Source organism: Stegodyphus dumicola, chromosome X2, assembly GCF_044657685.1.
Source record: "Stegodyphus dumicola isolate Sdum_Otavi_A_Nest chromosome X2, ASM4465768v1".
NCBI classification, from domain to species: Eukaryota; Metazoa; Arthropoda; class Arachnida; order Araneae; family Eresidae; genus Stegodyphus; species Stegodyphus dumicola.
The window spans coordinates 5701427-5721169 of record NC_140781.1 but is presented as its reverse complement, the minus strand read 5'-3'; the positions used below and the strand labels follow the sequence as shown (position 1 = coordinate 5721169).

The 19743-nt window shown below is 31.6% G+C and overlaps 1 protein-coding gene across 1 annotated transcript in view; it reads left to right on the top strand.

The window, feature by feature from the left end:
- IP3K2 (Inositol 1,4,5-triphosphate kinase 2) overlaps nucleotides 1-9003 on the top strand; it is a 64487-nt gene extending 55484 nt beyond the window's left edge. Inside the window, exons 7-8 of the mRNA XM_035350074.2 lie at nucleotides 860-931; nucleotides 8628-9003. Of these exons, the coding sequence (XP_035205965.1) occupies nucleotides 860-931; nucleotides 8628-8834 (279 nt within the window). The 3' untranslated portion in view covers nucleotides 8835-9003. The remainder of the gene's footprint in view (nucleotides 1-859; nucleotides 932-8627) is intronic.
- The last annotated feature ends 10740 nt before the right edge of the window (nucleotides 9004-19743 follow it).

Here is a 19743-nt window from a genome sequence, read left to right as displayed (position 1 = left end):
TCTTTGGGTACAACACGTATTTAAAAAAAGTACTAGTCTATTGTAAAATGAAACTTCATAGTCTTTTCCTTATGTGAGTTCAATGTTTATTCAGAGTTCAGTTTTGAATTTTGCTGACTGATATAATTTAATTGTCAGTTGCTGTTTGAAGGAAAAAAATCTTGTTGGTGAGCCTTAAAAATTAGTCCATGCAGTTTTGTATACAAACTTGAAAACCTAAAACTGTTTATTTTGGCCCTATTTTGTTGATCAAAAACGAAACTGCAAAAAAGGAGCAGCTTCAGAGAAATTAATTTGCTGATCTGAATGTGTACCATGTTAAAGTTGCGGTTCTGCATAAAGTTCCTTCCACTGTTAAAGGGGCTCTCGACCTTTTTCTGTCCCATGCTTCCCTTTCACCATTAGACCATCATTCCCCTATTCTTTTTCAAGACTCGAATAATATATATGCATTTATTTAAATTAGATTATTTTTAAATGTGTTTTATAAATTGAGCAATTATAGAAAATGTATAAATACCAAAACATAAACAAAAGTAGTCTTGTATAAACATAAACTAAACAGGCTGACTTCATTTCCCCTGAAACTTAATCCCCCTCCCCATTTTGAGAACCTCTGCACTATAAGGTAATACATGAATAGTATAGGCAAAAGAATCATTAGGTTTGACTTTCATAAATAGCGCAATTTCTCCCAGTACATCCAAATAAAATTCTTTTCTAATCATAAATTCATGTATAATAATTTTTTGGAATCATAATTTTTATTTAACATTCAGAGATATTTCTTTATAAATATATCTCTTTGAACTTTGGTGTAGTAGTTTCAAATTTTACTGATTCATTTCTATTTATATAGAATAGCTATTACTTGCGTCTACAATCCATTTATAACACCTTGGAGAAGTCTGAGTTTTTCTCAAATCACGAGGTAATATAACTTATTATTTGCACTAAAAATATTTTATAAAATTTGCCTATTTAAAGAATTATGCTACTTTTTATAACTTTTGTACTAATATTAAGGCAGTGTCCTTTTCTGTAATCAAAACCAAATAAGCTTAGTTAAACCCATGTTAATTATATTTTAAAGTTTTTTATTGTGGTGTTTCATATTTAATACATGTTTAATAGTATGGGACAAAGTGTTTTTCAGCTTATAATCTAATTAACTGTATTAATAAAATGATTCCGATCTTGTTGGTGCATCATTTCTTTTAGTTCTTCTGTTTTCTTTTTACAGTAAGTCAGTTACAAGATTTCAGCCAAAATAAAAAATATAGATTTATACAATTACATAAGACACACGGGCCTTGTTTATAAGTACTTATGTAAATAATCTTATTGATTAACTGCACTTTGTGGAAAATTTCGTCATGTTGTTTTCTCTGGGTAACAAATTAATCTTGCTGAAAGCTGAGAATTTTTTAGGGATTAGACTGCATTATTAAATTATAGGAAAACACACAAGAGCTGTCTGTCTAAGAGAAGGAATGCTTTTTGTTCAAGACTTTTGAAGGAAATGAGCCAGTCTTCATATTCTCATTACACATGATGAAATGCCACGAAAGCTCCAATTCCTCACTGACATTTGAACCTAGGTCAAACTGCCAACATTCAGTAGTCTTACCACTTAACCCTTGGGGGGGGTAATTTTGTAAGAACTAAATCTTTTTTCTTCCCAAGAGAATCTCATTACATAGTATGAGTACATACTATGTAATGTGAGTGGCATAACTTTTTGAATCAGATGAAGACAGCATTTATTTACAAAAGATTTGTTTAGATACTTTTCCTAACATTCTGTTAAGCTATTTACATCATTATAAAAAATAAAGAGGCAAATTATTTTGAATAACAAAGTAATGTATACCAAATCGCAACAAATCCTATGCTTGAATAAAAACAGTCATGTTTCTAAGAGCATTAAAAAAAGCAGTGCTGCACCCTCAGCTTTGAAATTTCTCCTCTCTCAGAAACTAATTTTGGGCATTGTACGTTTTTTCTAATAACATGACCAAATATAAAAATATACTAACTTTTTCCCTTATTAAGAAAGATTAATGTGCACTGCAAGCAAACAAAACCTATAAAAACAGAGCTAAAGTTGCTATACAGTAGTACCTCCTGTAAGGGACAATTCTGTTGGTCCCTTCTGAATAGGGACCTTAATGTATATACCTCTTATTAAGGTACTGAAAATCAATTTCAAAAATAAGATAGAGAAATAAAAATAGAAATGCTCTTTGTTAATAATCTTTTGAGTGTTCAAAGGCACACAGTGAGAGACAGTTTTGTGACAAGGGAACAATAAATTGAAAAGGTAATCCCTCTGTTTTGAAATTTGCTTTTCAGTTGGGAAAAGATAGAAAAATCAAATTGTGGTAGAGTGAAAACTTCTATCATTCATAGTTCTTGCTAGGCCTGGGGAGCCAGGAAGTGCAGTTTTGTTCTTGTATGTTATTTTTACGTATGTTATTTATCATGGCTTCAAAAAGGAAAAGATTAACATTAAAACAAAACGTTGATTTAATTCATGTAGGAGAAACTGAAAAGCTTGGTTTGAGAGATATAGGGCAGAAATCTGGAATAAGTAAAACCAAGTAAGTTTTGTGCTAAAAGGATAGAGAAGAAGAAAAATTATGATTGAAATGAGCCTTCCAAGACTGCAAAATTTAGAAAAACTGAAGCATGTGGAATTGATACATTAATGTTCAACTGGTTTTGTTCTTAAGAGCAAGCAGTTTTCCTGTAAGTGTAGTATTATTGCAAGAAAAGGGAAAAGAAGTTGTGGAAAATCTGGGACTACAGAACTTCAAAGCATCAAATGGTTAGTTTGACAAATTTTTAAGCAAAGACATCGCATTTTGAGACTATTTGCGATGAAGAAAATTCAGTAAATGTGTAACATAAAAGAGTAGATAAAAAAACTAAGTGAAATTCATAAGGAACATCTCACTCTGTTACTTTGTTGTAACATGGAAGAAGAGTTTGCACAACCACTTGTAATTGGAAAAACCAAGATGCTTCAAACACATCAATCTAAAACCTTTGTCGGTCATCACACACACACACACAAAAAAAAAAAAAAATCAATCATGGATAATACAAAGCATAACGTAAGAATGGTTGATTGCATTTGATAAAATGATGTCTTAAAAAGAAATAGGAAGATTCTGTTTTTTTTTTTTTTTTTTTTTTTTTTTTTTTTTTTTTTTTGTTGTTGTTGTTGTTCCAGTTGTATCAGTTGTTTCAAGCTGCTTTTGGAAACAACGATCAGTTTGCAAAACATGTATTGAATGCCATTCAGTAGATAACAAAGCTGTTAAATCTCTATCACAAAGTTGTGTTCAGCGCAGTTTTAAGAAAACAACCTTTGAAATGCAAAATTTGAGTGCCCTCAGTGAGAATACCGTTGATATGAAAATGAATTATTTGAATTTGTCAAAATCAGTGACAGTGCTCAAACACGAGTATTTACAAATCGATGAACGCTTGTATACTGAAGACACCAGTGATGACTTTAAAGCTTCTCTTAATTGTAGTTGATGATGTGAGCCTTACTAAAAATAGCTTGGAAAGCAGTGAGGAAAATGAAGAAAAGCCATACGAAAGGTGTGACATAAAAGATTAAACAGATACCTTAAAATACACCTCCCAATTAAAACAGTTCATGATTACTGTTGGTGATAGTAAAGGATTTAAAATCATCAGTTTCTTCTCATAGAAAAAAGAAATACTCTCACTTCCAAAAGTTAAGCACGAAGATGTAAAATGCAAAAAAATCAACAAATACTGCTTTGATTGACACAAAATTCGGCAGGAAAGTAACATATATATTTATGTATAAAACAAAATCAATAATTATATACAGAAATGAAAACAATATTAAATGTTTGTAAGTTATCAGAAATTGGTGTACTGGAGACTTAAATAGAATTATGTATAAAGTGAAAATAAACAGCATAAAATGAAAAAAAGGACATTAATAGGGTATGTGATCCCCCCCCTTCATCTGTATACAAAGTTTACACCTTGTGACCATGCTTTCAATTAGGTGGTCAACCACCGCAGAATTAAGCAATTGCCATTTTTTTTGTAAAGCAGTTTCCAGCTCGATAAGAGTGGCTGGGGGTGGGAAACATGAAGATACAGCATGGCCAAGAGCATCCCAAAGACTTTCAATGGGATTAAGGTCGAGCGAATATGCTGGCCACGCCATACGCGCAATCCCTTCACTCTCCAGGTAGCTCTACGAGGACATGCGTTATCATCTATTTAAACAGAAGTAGGGCCAACTGCTACAGTGTACAATCTCACAATGGGTTCTAGGACTTCATTGATGTTTTGGGACCAGTTGCATGCTCGTTGTTCACGTCATATCCTTATACGCTTGTCATCTGGCTCCAGAGGAAACCTTGACTCGTCAGTAAACATGACATTGCCCCAGTCAGACACATTCCAATTGACATGTTCCCAGCACCCCCTCTTGATTGGGCAGATAGAGGAACACAAACTCGAGGTACCCAGGCATACAGTCCACTCATGTAGCTGCAGATATCACCTTACCAATGGACGCTGTAACCATAGATGTCACAGGTGTGGAGGTCGCTTGGCGATTCCGCTTGGCTATAATAGCAATATATCGATCTTTCACGGGGGTTGTAACCCTTGGGCAAGCGGCTACGGGCCTTCGGACAACTGTCTGTGTGGTTTGGAATTGTTTCCACAAACGTGAAATTACAGAATGATGAACGACGAAGAAAAGAGCAACATCTCTGATCGACCGTCCTGCTGCAATGCGCCTTACAGCACACCAGAATCTTACTCAGAATCTTACATTCGTCTTCTGGAAGTCAAAGAAACACATATGTCTTGAAAACAAATTGTACGAAAGTTTCAAACACCTTCTACCAGCACTTACAATCAATTTCTGTAACCCTTCATAAAGTTGGTACATAAAGCTTATAAGACTGCCTTTTTTGCATATTTCTTGACATGAAAGCGCAATTGGCTGTTACCTAACATATTTGCATACTTCCATCTACCTCTGCAGCGAATTGCATCCTCTTCAATTCTGATTGGCTTCCAGAAATTAGCATTTTTCTCTCCGTGCTTAACTTTTGGAAGTGAGTGTAGAAATAAGTGCTTCCAATTCTCAGACTTTCAAACAAACCCATGTAATGGATTATTTTCAATAAATTTATGCAAGTACAAAACTCTTATTGTTTATTTCATACATTTTTGCAGTAACTAAACCTTTTTTAATTAAGAACTTTCATTAATTTCAAATTCAAATAAATACCTGCGACTATATTACTATTTATATATAATTTATTTAGGGCTTGATGCAACCTGAATTTCTAATTAAATTGCATATTTCTAGTATGTATTTTCTTGAAGTGACAAAATATCTGGTCCAGTAGTTGTCCCTTATTGGGAGGGGGTACTACTGTATGTATTTCTATTGAAATTAAAATAGTTATAATACCTTGTTTTGAATTTTTAAACCTTTAATAAAATAAAGAACTTAAAAAATTTGTAAAAGCTATGCAACTTAGAAATGCAATAATATTTACAAAAAATTAAAGTCTGTTATAGAAGTTTAAAATGCAGTTACGTTTCGACTTTCATCTATAGCAAAATTTTTTCAGTTGCTTAAAAAGCTAAGAATTAAAAAAGTAAAAAAAATTATCTGACTATTTACAAAAAAAGATTGAGCTTTCCTATACAACAGTCTTTAACTGCTCCCTTTGCATTATGAAACTTAATCGTAGCATCACACTCTTATTAGCATATCTGATAGTTTCATTTTACATCAAGTGTCTCTCTTTAAAAAGAGGTTCCAAAATCTTTTCATCAGTTTCAATTAGATATCAAATTAAACTTTTCTGTTTTATTAATTAAATTATTATTATTAAAAAAATTATCTGTTTTCAAACTTATTACTTGCAACTATTATATGTAATTGCTAATTGGATAAAATGTTGGTTTGAATGTTTATACACAAATAATGAACATACGAATATAAAGATTATTTACTGAGTTTCGAGGGGAAAAGCTTTATCACATTTCATATTTTCTTTTTTTGTCTTTTAGCATTTCTTCTAGTGCTCACAGATCTTTTAGATGCAAATTTAACTGTCAAACTCTTGTAAAGCTCTGTAATTCCCTCATTACTTTTTCCAAGTTTCTCGCTTGTTTTCAGAACTGTAGCCTTTAAGGTATTCACTTTAGTAAATTGATAGTAGACCAGAAGTGCCATTCTGGCAGCTAAGAGTATGAATAGGTGCACTTTCTGGGTAATAAATTTACTGATAATTTAAAATTAGTGAAGCAACAGCGTTGTGTTTGGCGTAGATTTAGTCAAGAACTCGGTTGATTTTGAGGGCAAACAGATGCAGGTCTCTCTTCATCGGGAGCAAAGAAATCTGTGCAAGACTAAAAAGTAGCATATGCAATGGTCATATTTATACCCTACAGCTGTAAAGCGAATGAAAAGGTAGTTCCAGCTGTTGGCAAATATAGCAACGAAAATTAAAAAATTAAGTTAAAAAAATTTTGAAAGGAAAAACTGGATTGAATTTAAAGTCATTAACTAAATTAATTAGATTAAAGAAAATTAATTCACTAATAAAAGATTTTTGGATAATTTTTATGGACCCAAAGTCAAAATTATGATTAGATTTCTGACTGTGATTAGGTGTCGAAGACTTGTGAATTTAGCTTTTTTGAACATAAGATATATGGAATAAGAATGATAAACACTGATAGTTTAATCTAGGCTCCTATCTTAAAACTGGGCCCACTGCATGTTCATTTTTGTGGTATACTTTAATATAAATATGAACTCAGTGCTATAATATCCTCCACAAAGACCCCTTCCTTAAATAGCTTTGTCATAAATGAAATAACCCTTGGCCTCAGTCTTTGAATTCATAATAGCAGATGTCGGTGCATAAAATCAAAACAGAAAACTCCATTTAAATATCATCTGTAATGTTAGGTGACAAACTAGTGTGAAAATGATAAAATATTATTTCACATGCTTGGTTACATAAAACAGTTGTGTTGATACGGGAATTTCACAGATGGCATACCTGCTTCCTGAGTGGGAATAATGAGTCCTCATGTTCAATTAGGATTCCTGCATTTTCATGCAAGAACACTATGCATTTGAATTCCAACTGAGGAAGCAGATAGGGCATTTGTGAGCTCACATCAGTGCAGTTATTTTTATTTAATTTTATCATTTCCAAAAAAAAAAAATGTTATACAATGAGGTAACTCATTGAAATATAGATAGTGAATTTTACTGGGAAAAAGTTAAAAATACTCTTAATCCGCAAAAATTAAAACATTCAGAAAATCAAATTGATTAATAGCAAATAATATTAAAACATATCCTGTTATGTCAAATTATAACTGGCACATGATTTGATTGCTCAAGTTGAATTTAACTCTCACTTAAAAAAGTCTTATGATCCTGGGGTTAAGTTTCCTGGCCAACTCAGTCTCTCAAATTTCCTTGCAAGTAAGTTTATGCAGTACAGAACATTTTTTATCATGTCAAATTACATGACATTTTTGAGCCAGTTATGAAGTAATTGAAACTGTCAAAAAGGATGCATGAAGATAGATTTGACTGGTTACCCCCTCCAAAAAGAGCAATTAGCATTTTAAAAATTTAGATTAAAATGTTCTTTAAATATTTTCCATTGATCTTTAAAAGCACTAAGTAATTTATGATGACTGACGGGAATCAAGGAGTAAAAAATTATGTCTGTGTTTGCCATTGGCAAAAGCTTTGGGCACCATATACTGTGGCAGACAAAAAGGAAAAACTCCCATCACCTGATAAAAAATGGAAAAGTGTGCACGTAATGTGTTACATGTATATATTTTTACGTAAAGATCCCATTATTAAATAAAATAAAATTGTAGGATTATCTTAATCAAGTTTTATAAGGATTAATAAATTATGTGTATGCTTAATTATGAAGAAAAATGAAAAGGTAAGAAATGCAACATTTAATTAAAATGTGGAACAAAGTAATTGATACAGATTTTGTAATTAATAATAATTCTATATAACTGCAGTCATATTACAAGTATGTAAAAATGTATACATGCATGAGGATCACTTCAATATTTAGTAGATCCTCCACGAGTTGAGATGACAGCGTTGCAGTAGTTGGCAAAGAAGATAACTTCTGAATGTAATCCTGGCATGGTTAATAAAATCAAACTGTAATAATGCTTTCCAGTGGTTTAATCTTAGTAGTAGGCTTTCAGTAAGTAATATGCAACAGCCTTTAAGCTGTTTTAATCAGCAAGAATGTTACCAAGTGTGTACCAAAGACCCATATTACACTTATAACTTAGAATTCTTAATAGTGAAAGTGGTACGGAATGCTAAAGAAGTTAATTTCAGACACTCAAGTTGTGAATATGTTAATTTGAATTATTACCTGTACTAATTTCATTCGTGAAAACAGTTTTGCTGTGTAATTATATTTATGTAATGTAATTTATGAGTCATGTGAAAGTTTCAGTAGTGTAAGTAGTTTTCTTTCTCTGTTCCTCTCAAAATTTAATATTTTCTAATATTGAAACTTTTACATTAGCTGATTGGAAGTTCTCTGCTATTTGTTCACGACAAAATGAATGCAAATATATGGATGATTGACTTTGCAAAAACAGTACCTGTTCCACCTCATTTACACATTACTCACCGTGATCCATGGAAAGTAGGAAACCATGAAGATGGGTATTTAATTGGAGTTCTGAATTTATTGAACATATTCAAATCATTAGTTGAAAAGTGCTCATAATGTGTTTATATATATTTTCATTCTGTACATGGATCGTCACTGCAGATTTTATTCCTAAATGATATTTGAATATGTTTTGCTTAGCTGAATACGTGTAGTAAATGTATAAATATATTTTCGTATTGTATAGTTATTTTCCTTAACTTGTAATAAATATTCTTCATACATATGTGTTGTTTGTTAATCTAGGTGTATTTTAAGATTGAAACGATTTCAAGTCTGTAATGCAAATTCACTTTTACTTGCTTTTCGAAATTAAATATTTACAAGGTTAATGTTTAATCATATGAAGCTTATAATTAAGATGCCCCATTACCGCATTAGAAAGACTCGTACACATGAGATGCAGAAACTTAGAAATACTGATGGTGTAGAATGTACATTGCACATTGAAGAGGAAAACATTCTGATGGTTGTAGAATGCTAAAATGTTGAATCCGTAATGACTAGGAAATTTGGCAGCCTGGTAAGATTAAATGTTCATTTTTAATTTCAGTTGGCATTTGTGGCCACAATTTACTTGGCACAGTACAACTATTCAAGAACACTTACAGTTTTGATGCCATTGCGATAGAAAAGCAGAAGCTAAAAACAGATTAATTTAGAAATGGCACAGTCCAGAAAAGTACTTTCTACTTTTAGAATACAAAGAGGAAAAATACCCAAATTAAAAAAGAGGAATTAAAAGGCTATTACTAAATTAAATTATAAAGCTGATTTACATAATTTTTAGCTTGCATCTCTTTTTATCTTATATATACAGTAAACCGTCGTTAACACTAATCTCAAGACAGAAAAATCAAGAGTTCATATGAACTAGTGACTGAAATGTTATTTTTTGGACACAAACTATTTGCAGTATATAATTACATAAGTACTGCACTATAATATTATGTTGTCTTATGTACTACAATGTATGTTGTCAGTAGTAGTCATGACTTCCATAAAATTAGTGGTTAGTTTGGATGTTGCAGCAAAACATTCTACAGTGACCAAACATTTTCTGGCAAGTGCACAGAATGATTTTGTCCTCCTCACTTTTACCTGATAACATCAAATTCCACTGGAGAACACATGGCAATGACATCATTTGCGCTAACATACTCTGTGAAACTCATTGTTGATGTAATGATTGAGATTGTTCAGGAATGTTACTTATGCTGGGCTATGTTTTAAAGAATACAGTGCATTCTGAATCTTCAATTAGAAGGGATAGAAAATTTCTGAACACAAGCCTAGCCGAGAAACAACAGGAAAAATGTGACAAACTTTGAAAGTTCGTCACTAATGATGCAATGAACTAAAAAAGAAAGTTTGTAATTACTGCTGACTGAAATTCACGTTGACCAACAAGATCTTGTACATCATTGACAGGGTCAAAATTTAGTTCATGTTAAGGAACATTTAATCAACTTTTTATTTATTTAATGTTTACAGAATGACAGCTTTAGTTATTTTATTCTATAAAATATGTTACTAATATTTTTTGAAATTTTTATATAATGTATCTCTTCATTTTGAATTCGTGTGGAAAAAAACTCCTGTGATTAGTGTGTAGTTTTTCCTCAACAGTGAGAAACATTTAACTTAAAAAAATTTAAATTGGATACATAAAAATTAAAATCAACAGGTACTGCTTCTCAAAATTTCATCTAAAGCAGTGTGACATGGAAGACTTTCTATATGGATTTTTTTCAGTGCTAAGAGCAATAATCCCCTTATTTAACATCTATTACTGCATAGGCTTAAACAAAAGCTAGAAAATGTGGACACATACTGATTTCTTAGCACTATTAAGTTTTTCTTTGGATATGAGAATTAGTATATAAAACATCTTCAAAGTTTTATTTAACTTTTATTGCTAGTCCCAGACATCCTGGTTTTTATTTTTCAGCCTTAAATCACCGAGGAAAATATTTCCCAGCAATAAATGAAACTTAAATTCCGCAAATTCCATCCTTCTATTGATTTGCTACAGAATTTTCATCATTTAATCTGAATTGCTTTAATCTATACACATTTGTAGAACATTTTATGAAGATTTAAGATGTTTAATTAGGTAATATTTGTATTCAATTTTATTCTTTATTAATAAATGGTACATTAAGTTCATACACATAATAGTGTATATGTGTATTACTAATTTTCCATCACATTTAAAAGTACTTATAAATAAAAGCTTTTTTCCTGTATTCAAGATTGTCTCAGTATAAAAGTGTAAGAAAATGAAATTAAATCAAAGAACATAAAAATTTAGAATACTAATTAAGTATTGATATCTTTTACATTAGATTCACATTTTAAAGAGTTAAATAACCTGAATTGTTGCATGATAAATTGAATCTAAGTCAATTTGGAATTCTCCAGAAATGGCACTAAGATCCTGGATTTTTACATTTCAAAGTAGCCAACTATATCAACTGTGAAACTGCAAAGTTTTGCGCTCTTTGTTAATTTCAGAAGTCAATGTGGCAATAAGATACCAATGTACAAATAAAACTGTAAATTCACAAATTGCTTAGTATTTGATTTCTATATTAATGTGTAAGAATTTGTAACATGTGCCACTGATACGAAATTCACCCAAAACTTTGAAGATAAATATTTTCATCATACTTGTTCTCTCTACATTCACTTTCCAACCTAGTTGCTACTTAAAGTTGTTTCTTTTGAATGTGCTGAAATGCAATAGAAGTTTAAGTAAAGCATGTAATTTTAGAATTTCTGCCATCAATAACAAAACTATTTTAGAAAGGAGATAAAATTACATCCAATCAGTTATATAAAGTTAAAATCTCACTTGAAGGTAAAGCTTTTTGTAATGAAAAAAATATTATTGAAAAATACAGGTTTTTCCTACACTATGAAAATATAGCATTTGTGTGCTCTTTTGTAAACTTATATTTGAGGGGATAATAAGTATTCCAACCTTTAGCAAGGCCTTTAACAATGTAGCAAATTATATCAGATAACATACAAAGTTAGTATGCATCCTGTATAAGTAGTAATTTCACTTTCAAAAATTGAGAAACCAAGATGTAGTCGTTGGTACAGAATAATGATGCAGTGAGTTGTCAGATATTTTGTGTTTATAAGAGACAGGAAGGAATAATTTTTTTTTATGTGTGTGTCTCATCATTATTTGTATCAATCAATGCCAAGGTTTTTTTTACCATACTTAAATTTAGAAATTATAGCAAAATACATTAGTTCTAAAACTAATGTGAGCAACAGATGTATTTTAAAAGTGTACTCAAATTCCTTACCCTTGATTTTTGGGAGGGGTTATTTCCTTTTTAAAAAATCATTGTTTTAAACTTTGTCAAATGTACATAACATCCAGCAAATTTTAAAATAGAATTCAATTTACATTTAGTCCAAAATGTACGTTTTAGATGTAGATTAATGCTAAGTAGCTCAAAAATCAAATGACATATTTTTTATGAAAGCTGTCATTTCCTTGAAATCTTTTCCATCAGTTTTAATAAGCACTACACTTTTTTAAATTTTAAAACTGATCTTTTTGTAAATCCACACATTCATAATAAAAAATCACCTTTTAAAAGCATCAGAAAAAAAAAAAAAAAAAGAATGAACTATGATTATAACAATTTTGCTACAATGTATTATCCTGTGGACCATGAAACTCACCAAGCAGTGAGATTTAGCATTAGTGATGAATAAGCGTGAAACACAACTCGTAACATCTGCACTTTCATTTGATGTAATCGCAATGATTTCTGGATAAGCCACCTCTTATTTCTATTAACAAGGATATAAATTAGCTTTATTGCCATAATTTTTTTCTCTTGGATTTTGAAAATGTGATTAAAATTTGGGACCTCCCTTCTACAGAATGGCAAATTATAGATTATGTTCAAGGTTATAGTATCCTGTCTAAAAAAGTGTTTAACAATGGAATATGGTATGGTCAGCTGAATACAGTTGACAAAACAATAATACATTAGAACAATTATTTAGAGGAAGTCTGTACTCGTAGCGTTTTAAACAAGACTTCCAATAAAATTGGAGACTAACAAAATAGCAGAAATCGACAAAGTGGAAAAACAATGGATTGAATACTGATTTTTTATTAAGTAATAAAACATCAATTTCTTAAGAATTCTGTAAGAACAATTGCAGCAATCTGCCAAAATTTATGGTCAATAGGATAATATGCCAGTACTCTAATTTTGAAATATTTTTGAGGCTAAAATTTAAAAAAATTTCTATTCTGAACGGCCAAAAGCAATAAAACATATTTTTATAACAAAATATACTCTGTTACAGTAACAAAGTCATTTGTAAGTTAGGATAATTTTCAATAACATCAATTTAAGAATTTGTTTTTTCTTTCACTTCTAAATCAAAACTGTGTAAAAATATTATACGATTCAGAGAGAATAAAAAGTATGAATACTTCATGAAGTATTACAGTATATTTGCTTGACAATATATTCTTGGGAACCTTATAAAACAACCATTTCTGCCAGTAATCAGTAAAAATATTATTTTCATACGAGTGCTGTTTGAAGTAACGAAATAAAGAGGTTCTTCGATACTTGCATATAATTTTTTATTACAAATAAAATTAAATTTATACCTGTATTGCTTGTTATCTTTGTAAAGTTTTAAAAATGCAAAGTAATCTATCATAGCTTTTAGTGTTTGAATCTGATAATTTAATAATAACTAGCGTGTTAATCGAGGATAGATTCCTTCTATCGTGTTGCTAGGGCTAAACAAAATTTTTCTTTTTCTAATTTTGTAATTACATTTATATTTTTTACATAATGAAAACTGGATTTATAGGGAAAATTTCAGAGTAGTGAACATCTGTAAGCGTATGAAGAAATGCTATGAAAACTATCGATTCCATTATTCAACCATGCCACATTAAGAAAGCCCAAGTTCTTAGTTACATTAAACCTTACAGTTAATAAAACTTATGATTTTTAATTTTATTACAAAATATACGAGTTAACTTCTATTCTAAAATTTCCTACTTATAAAAAAAATAAAAGTGAAATGACAGACCATTAACACCATTCAATAATGAATAAGCCACAAAACAGTAGCTATTGAAGGCCAAGATGAGCTTGCTCCATAACTGTTTCCTAGATACGAGCTAGTTTCCATTATAAGAGTCATCTAGCATTTAGGCTTTAAGTCCTTTGTCATAATTAACAAACCATCAAGTGAAGGACATGCCATTGTCAAAACTGACAGATAAAAAACCATTAAGCTGCGTTCAGACGGTGGCATAAAAAGCATAGAGGCATAGTCATACGGGACATCCGTTCACACCTGCGAGACGAGGTTCTAAGCTGTGGCCAATGAGCAAAGTTAAATTTGCGCATACATGCATGTGTCTACACCTTTCGTGCGTTGTTTTCTAGCTCAATTGACTTCCTGCATTCCCTCTGCTTGTTTTTATTATTTTGTGTTATGGCTTTTTCAGCTCACCGCAAAGTTTTACTGTTTCAACAAAATGCTCTTTTATCTGCCCTTCTTATAAGCCAAGAGGCAACGGAAGAAGGTAAAAAAAGAAAAAGAACGAAATGGTCTAGAGATGTTTTTTGGAAAGACCGATACTTGGTTGGCACATATTTCTGTGCAAAAGCAGTATGGAATATTTCTGCATTGTACTGCAGTACTCTATACTATAAACAGCACATTCATATTTATATATATATAAAACCTTCTTCAATTTTTATATATAATTTATCTTAGGAGAAATACGATATTCTAAATATGGCTAATTAAAAAAAAAAATCTTGAGGATAACTGACAGTCTATATATAATATTTTTCCATTTTGCAGGTGTGAAAGCAGTTAAGCGGAAAACAGTACTTACCATACATTAATTTTTTTTTTTTAAATTTTCAATCAAAAGGAGCATGTCTAGGAAACGTTCACCCAATAATGTATTTTATGCTCAATCATTAAATACATTTTGCTGTGTTGCCAGCTGTTTGTACACATCTATTTCTAATAATTTGCATGTATAAGCAGCACCCCTGAATTTAATTTCAACATATGCTGTCATTTCTATTTACGACCAATACCTCAAAAGTAATTTCACATTGAAAAGATTTAGGTACCCAAGTCTCAAATACAACAAAATTATAAACATTCATACCTTATCCAGGAATTTCTACCAGAGAAATAGCATAAATTTAATGATCAAAATTCCATTCAAATGATAGTAATAAAGAGTGGATAATAATAGCAAATACCATAATTTCCGGAAGAAACGCCGCGGCGTTTATTTCAATTTTCAGTAGGTGTGGCGTTTAGGTGCACAAAAATTAAATATTTCCTATGCTTGTCATTGTACATAGTTTGAATAACCTTGTCATTGTACATACAATGGTGCTGTCTTCACACAAAAGACCACTCAGTTGCTTTTAGCGAACGTTATTTTGTTTGCATTCTTTCCCTTGAATGGACCTACATGCCTTATTCACCCTAAACGGAATCTCAGAACAATAACATTCTTCCTCCTTTTAAACCAGCATTCTCATGAGTTTGAATAGTCTCTCTCCTCTGCCATTCGACGAAACTTTCAAGACCCATCCTCTCCCCACCCTTGCCTTTTCTGCAATTTTTTTCAAAGGCGGACACGACTCCATCTGCCTCACAATAATGAACTCTGACGTATTTTCCCTTCAGCATGAATCGATTTTTCTTGGAATTCTGCCAGATACAGATCCCATCAGTTTGGGTACAAGTACTTGTTGAATAGTTTTTAAGTAAGATGGGAGTGGAAAATTCTTTAAAATAGCACCTAAACGGCACAGAAGCTATGCTGCTAGTTTTAAGCTTAATGTAATTTCAAGTGCTGAACAAATTGGAAATAGAGCAGCAGCTCGAGAGTTTGAAGTGGACGAGAGATGTATTCGACTTTAGAAAACTGAAAAAGAACTTAAAAATATGCCACAACAGAAACAAGCCAAAAGAAGTGGTACTGTAAGGTGGCCGAATCTAGACGACGACCTTGCAAACTGGATAAAGGAGCAACGAGGAAAGGTAATGGCAATTTCGACTGTAAAAATTCATTTACAAGTAAAATTTATAACGAAACAAATGAACATAAATGATTTCAAAGGAGGACCTTGCTGGTGTAGCATATTTATGAAAAGAAAAAATATTTCTGTGCGTTTTAGAACAACAGTCGGGCAACAATTATCAATGGACTGGCGGGATAAAAAGGCATCTTTTCTAAAATATGTGACATATATTATTGACCAAAAAAAAGTATTCGGTCACAGATAATAAATATGGATGAAACGTCGTTAGCTTTCGACTCTCCTACAATCAGAAGTGTTGATGAAACTCGTGCAAAAACTGTATCTGTACTTACGACAGGGCATGAAAGAACGTGATTTACATGTGTGTTAAGCTTGTGCCGCAAACAGTGACAAGCTAAAGTCGATGATCATTTTTAAACGAAAAACTATTCCGAAGGGAGATTTTCATAATGACGTAATTATTTGTGCAAACTAGAACGGCTGAATGTGCAAAACAATCATGCATGAGTGGCTACAAAAAGTTTGGCAGTGTCGTAAGGCATCTTTTCTCCAACCAAAAGGGTTATTGATAATAGATTCCATGCGTGCTCATTTACTTGAGTTAGCGAAATCCAGATGTCAAAAATTGTCTACGACTGTAGCAATAATTCCTGGTGGTTTGACAAAAATCTTACAACTATTAGATTTGTCAGGTAATAAATCCTTCAAAGCTGAAGTCCGAAAGCGGTGGGAGTGTTGGACCAAGGACCAAGGCATTTGGATTACGGAGTACCTTTGCAATTAATTGCAATTACCACCACATTATCGTTCATAAAAATGAAATAAATAAGAGAGAAGCAGTTGCTAAAGTAGATGAAAGAGCAGATAAGCTGAAGTCAGGAATCGCTAAGAGTCCTCATTGTTAGGATACAGGAGAAGAGTACGAGAGTTTATCACAATTGAAGGCGTTTAGCCCCCTGTACTGAGTCAACTTCTTGTACTCGGTAACAAAGAAAAGGCAACTGGGATGCAAAGAGCGTGGATGATTGCCATGGAGACAAAACAGCTGATGGAGTGAGGCACAGTTGAAGGAGAACTGGTCATCGGGAAAGGTAAGGTATTGAATTGAAGCGTATAGCTAAGAGCCTTGGAATGGTCAGAGCGGGTACAAAAGGGGTCACTGACCGAAGAAGGAGAAAGAGGCGAAAAGCACGGTTGTGGAGAGTTCGAATCAAAGTTAACTGGCGGGTTAACTGGAGCAAGCTTTGAGCGGCAAAGAACAGTAGGGAGAGAATGAATGCAAGCGATGTAATGCGTGTTTCCCGAGTTTAATTTAATATTAAATCTGCAGTTTAGCTCAATGTTGTAGTATTCAGCAGGATGTGTGCGTTGAAAAGTATTAATTTAGGATAAATAAATTAGCAATTTAAGTAATTAAATTAAAAATTATTTAAAGTAAAAATAAAGTGAAAATTTGATGAAGTCTGGCAGAAAGGGCAGGTATGAATATTATAGTGCAGCATGGGGATGTATTCGCGAGAAACGAAGCCAGATTAGGTCTGGGGGGTAAGATCAGTTAAGAGTAGGAAGTGTTGGATGAGTGAAGGATTGCATACATATACCAAAAGCAGTTAAACGTGTAGAGCATCTTATGAAGAAGTTGTAAAGTGGGTAGGAACTGCATGGAAATCGGTAAAAACATTGTTAATAATAGCAGGGTTCAAAGAAGCTGAAATTATATCCTTAGATAAAAAGACTGTAAACCAAGAGGATGAATGTGAGGATCTGGAAGACTTGGACTTAGGATTTACTAAATCTTTTTAATTCAGATAGTGAAGAATCAGATTTTGATGGCTTCATATGATGTATAGTTTGCTGTAATTCCTTTTGTAAGTAAAATTTAAAATTTCCTTTTGTCATCCAAATTTAATATTTCATTGTTGCAACATTTTTTATAATATAGTCTGAGTATTACAAATATGGACTTCTTTAGTGGGTAAATATAAGTATATTCGTGAACTTAAATATATTTTCAACATTTCTTACTTTTAATTTCTTTTTGAATTATGGTTTCATTTCATGCATTTTTCTTAACTGATATGTCATATATCAGGACATAGGTTGAGATTTTGCATCTATACGGCCTATGACGATGTCGCGCGCAATTTAATCTATTGCAGCATTTCTGTGTAATTTTAATTTTTTTCCCGCCATTTTCCTTGAGTGCGGCATTTATGCTGATGCGGCCTTTCTTCCAAAAATTATGGTACTATTCACTAAATTATAGTCCATGTTATGAATTATGTGTGATATTCAGTTTCATTAAAAGTAAATTCTTTTCATGGAGAACATAATTAAACTTCAACAGGAGACAAAACTGTCTAGACTGTTGACTGTTGTTTTAAGGATATTTCACTACATTTCTTCCTTCTTGGAATTCATAAGAGCATTTTCTCAAAAGATTAATCTTTTATTACTTATACAAAGCTTACACCATTGAATTGACTATTGCGGCTATTCTTAAATAAGTGAAAATAATTCTCTTTTTTTTAAAGTAAAATTTTTATTGTTAAAAAAACAGCAGATTCTTCATATTGATTTGATGTTTTAATAAAATAAAATGCATGCTGTGTATGATTCTGTAGATGATTGATAATTCCTGAAGTTTGTTTGCAAAGAAAATCAGCATTTGAAGCAAATACCAATACAATATTTCCAGCTTTTTCAATAAATGTATTCTTAAATACAAAAATAATTAAACAGGAAAATGATAGCAATAATTTATAGAAAAATAATAAACAGAAAGAAAGTAATAATAATAATTTACACAGAAAAAATAAAATTTTTGCAAGCATGCATTTTTTAAAGAATTTTCATAATAAAATGAAAAATATTGGATGGGATCAATCATCTACAGAATCATACACAGCATGCATAATCCTGAGCTTAATATTCGTTTTACGAGTTTCATCCATATTTTTCAATTCACAGTGAAAACTCATTAAAAAATGCATGTTATCATCATAGGTTTCTTGCGAGATCAACTCATTATTTCGTTCAGATACGATGTGCTCCGTATTAAAAAAAATGTTGCCTTCGATGTGACAGCGAAATCGTCTAAAGAAAGCCGCTTCGTTTTAGCTTCGCTCTGATTGGTCGATGCTTATACTAAACTTGGCGTAAAGTTGAAAACTTTGAACTTTGTACCACGAGCCTTAAACCAGATTATGTGACGTATACTAAACTCGCCGTTGACTGGTTGCCTTGGCAATGCAGCTCAGCTTTAACCACTTATGCCCTTTACGCCCCCGTCTGAACACAGCCTTACTTGCCTTTTTACAAATGAATATAATTACTGAATAGAAATATATGCTTGTTTACGTGAAATTGCAGACAGCTTTTATACAATAACAGATGGTAAACAAAGTATTTGTTAAATGACCAGCAAAGGCAGAATTTTTCTTTTCAATTTACTAAGATACCAATGCTAATCAATTTGCTTTCTATTTAATGCATTAAAAATGAGTTACTAAAAAGTTGATAAATTTGCAGTTATAAAATTTAAAATTAGTTCTCTGCTGTTTTAATGAAGAAACATTGCAGTAATTCTGTTAATAGGTGACAGCTAAAATGTATGCCATATATACCAAGCACTGTATCTCAAAATGTTTTGACGTGGAGACATTTTTCATGCAAGATTTTCACGGGGAAAACCAGATTTTGTTGATGAGGTTTAAAATTTGTAACAAAAAGTAGTGTGAATTGTAGTGCAAAATATTAGAATAAACTGAAATTTTATTTAAGCAGAAATGTTAAGATAATCTGTATAATAATCAAGGTTCCACAAATGCTAAAATAAACACTCCTAATCTCAATAGTTCAGTTCCAACACATTC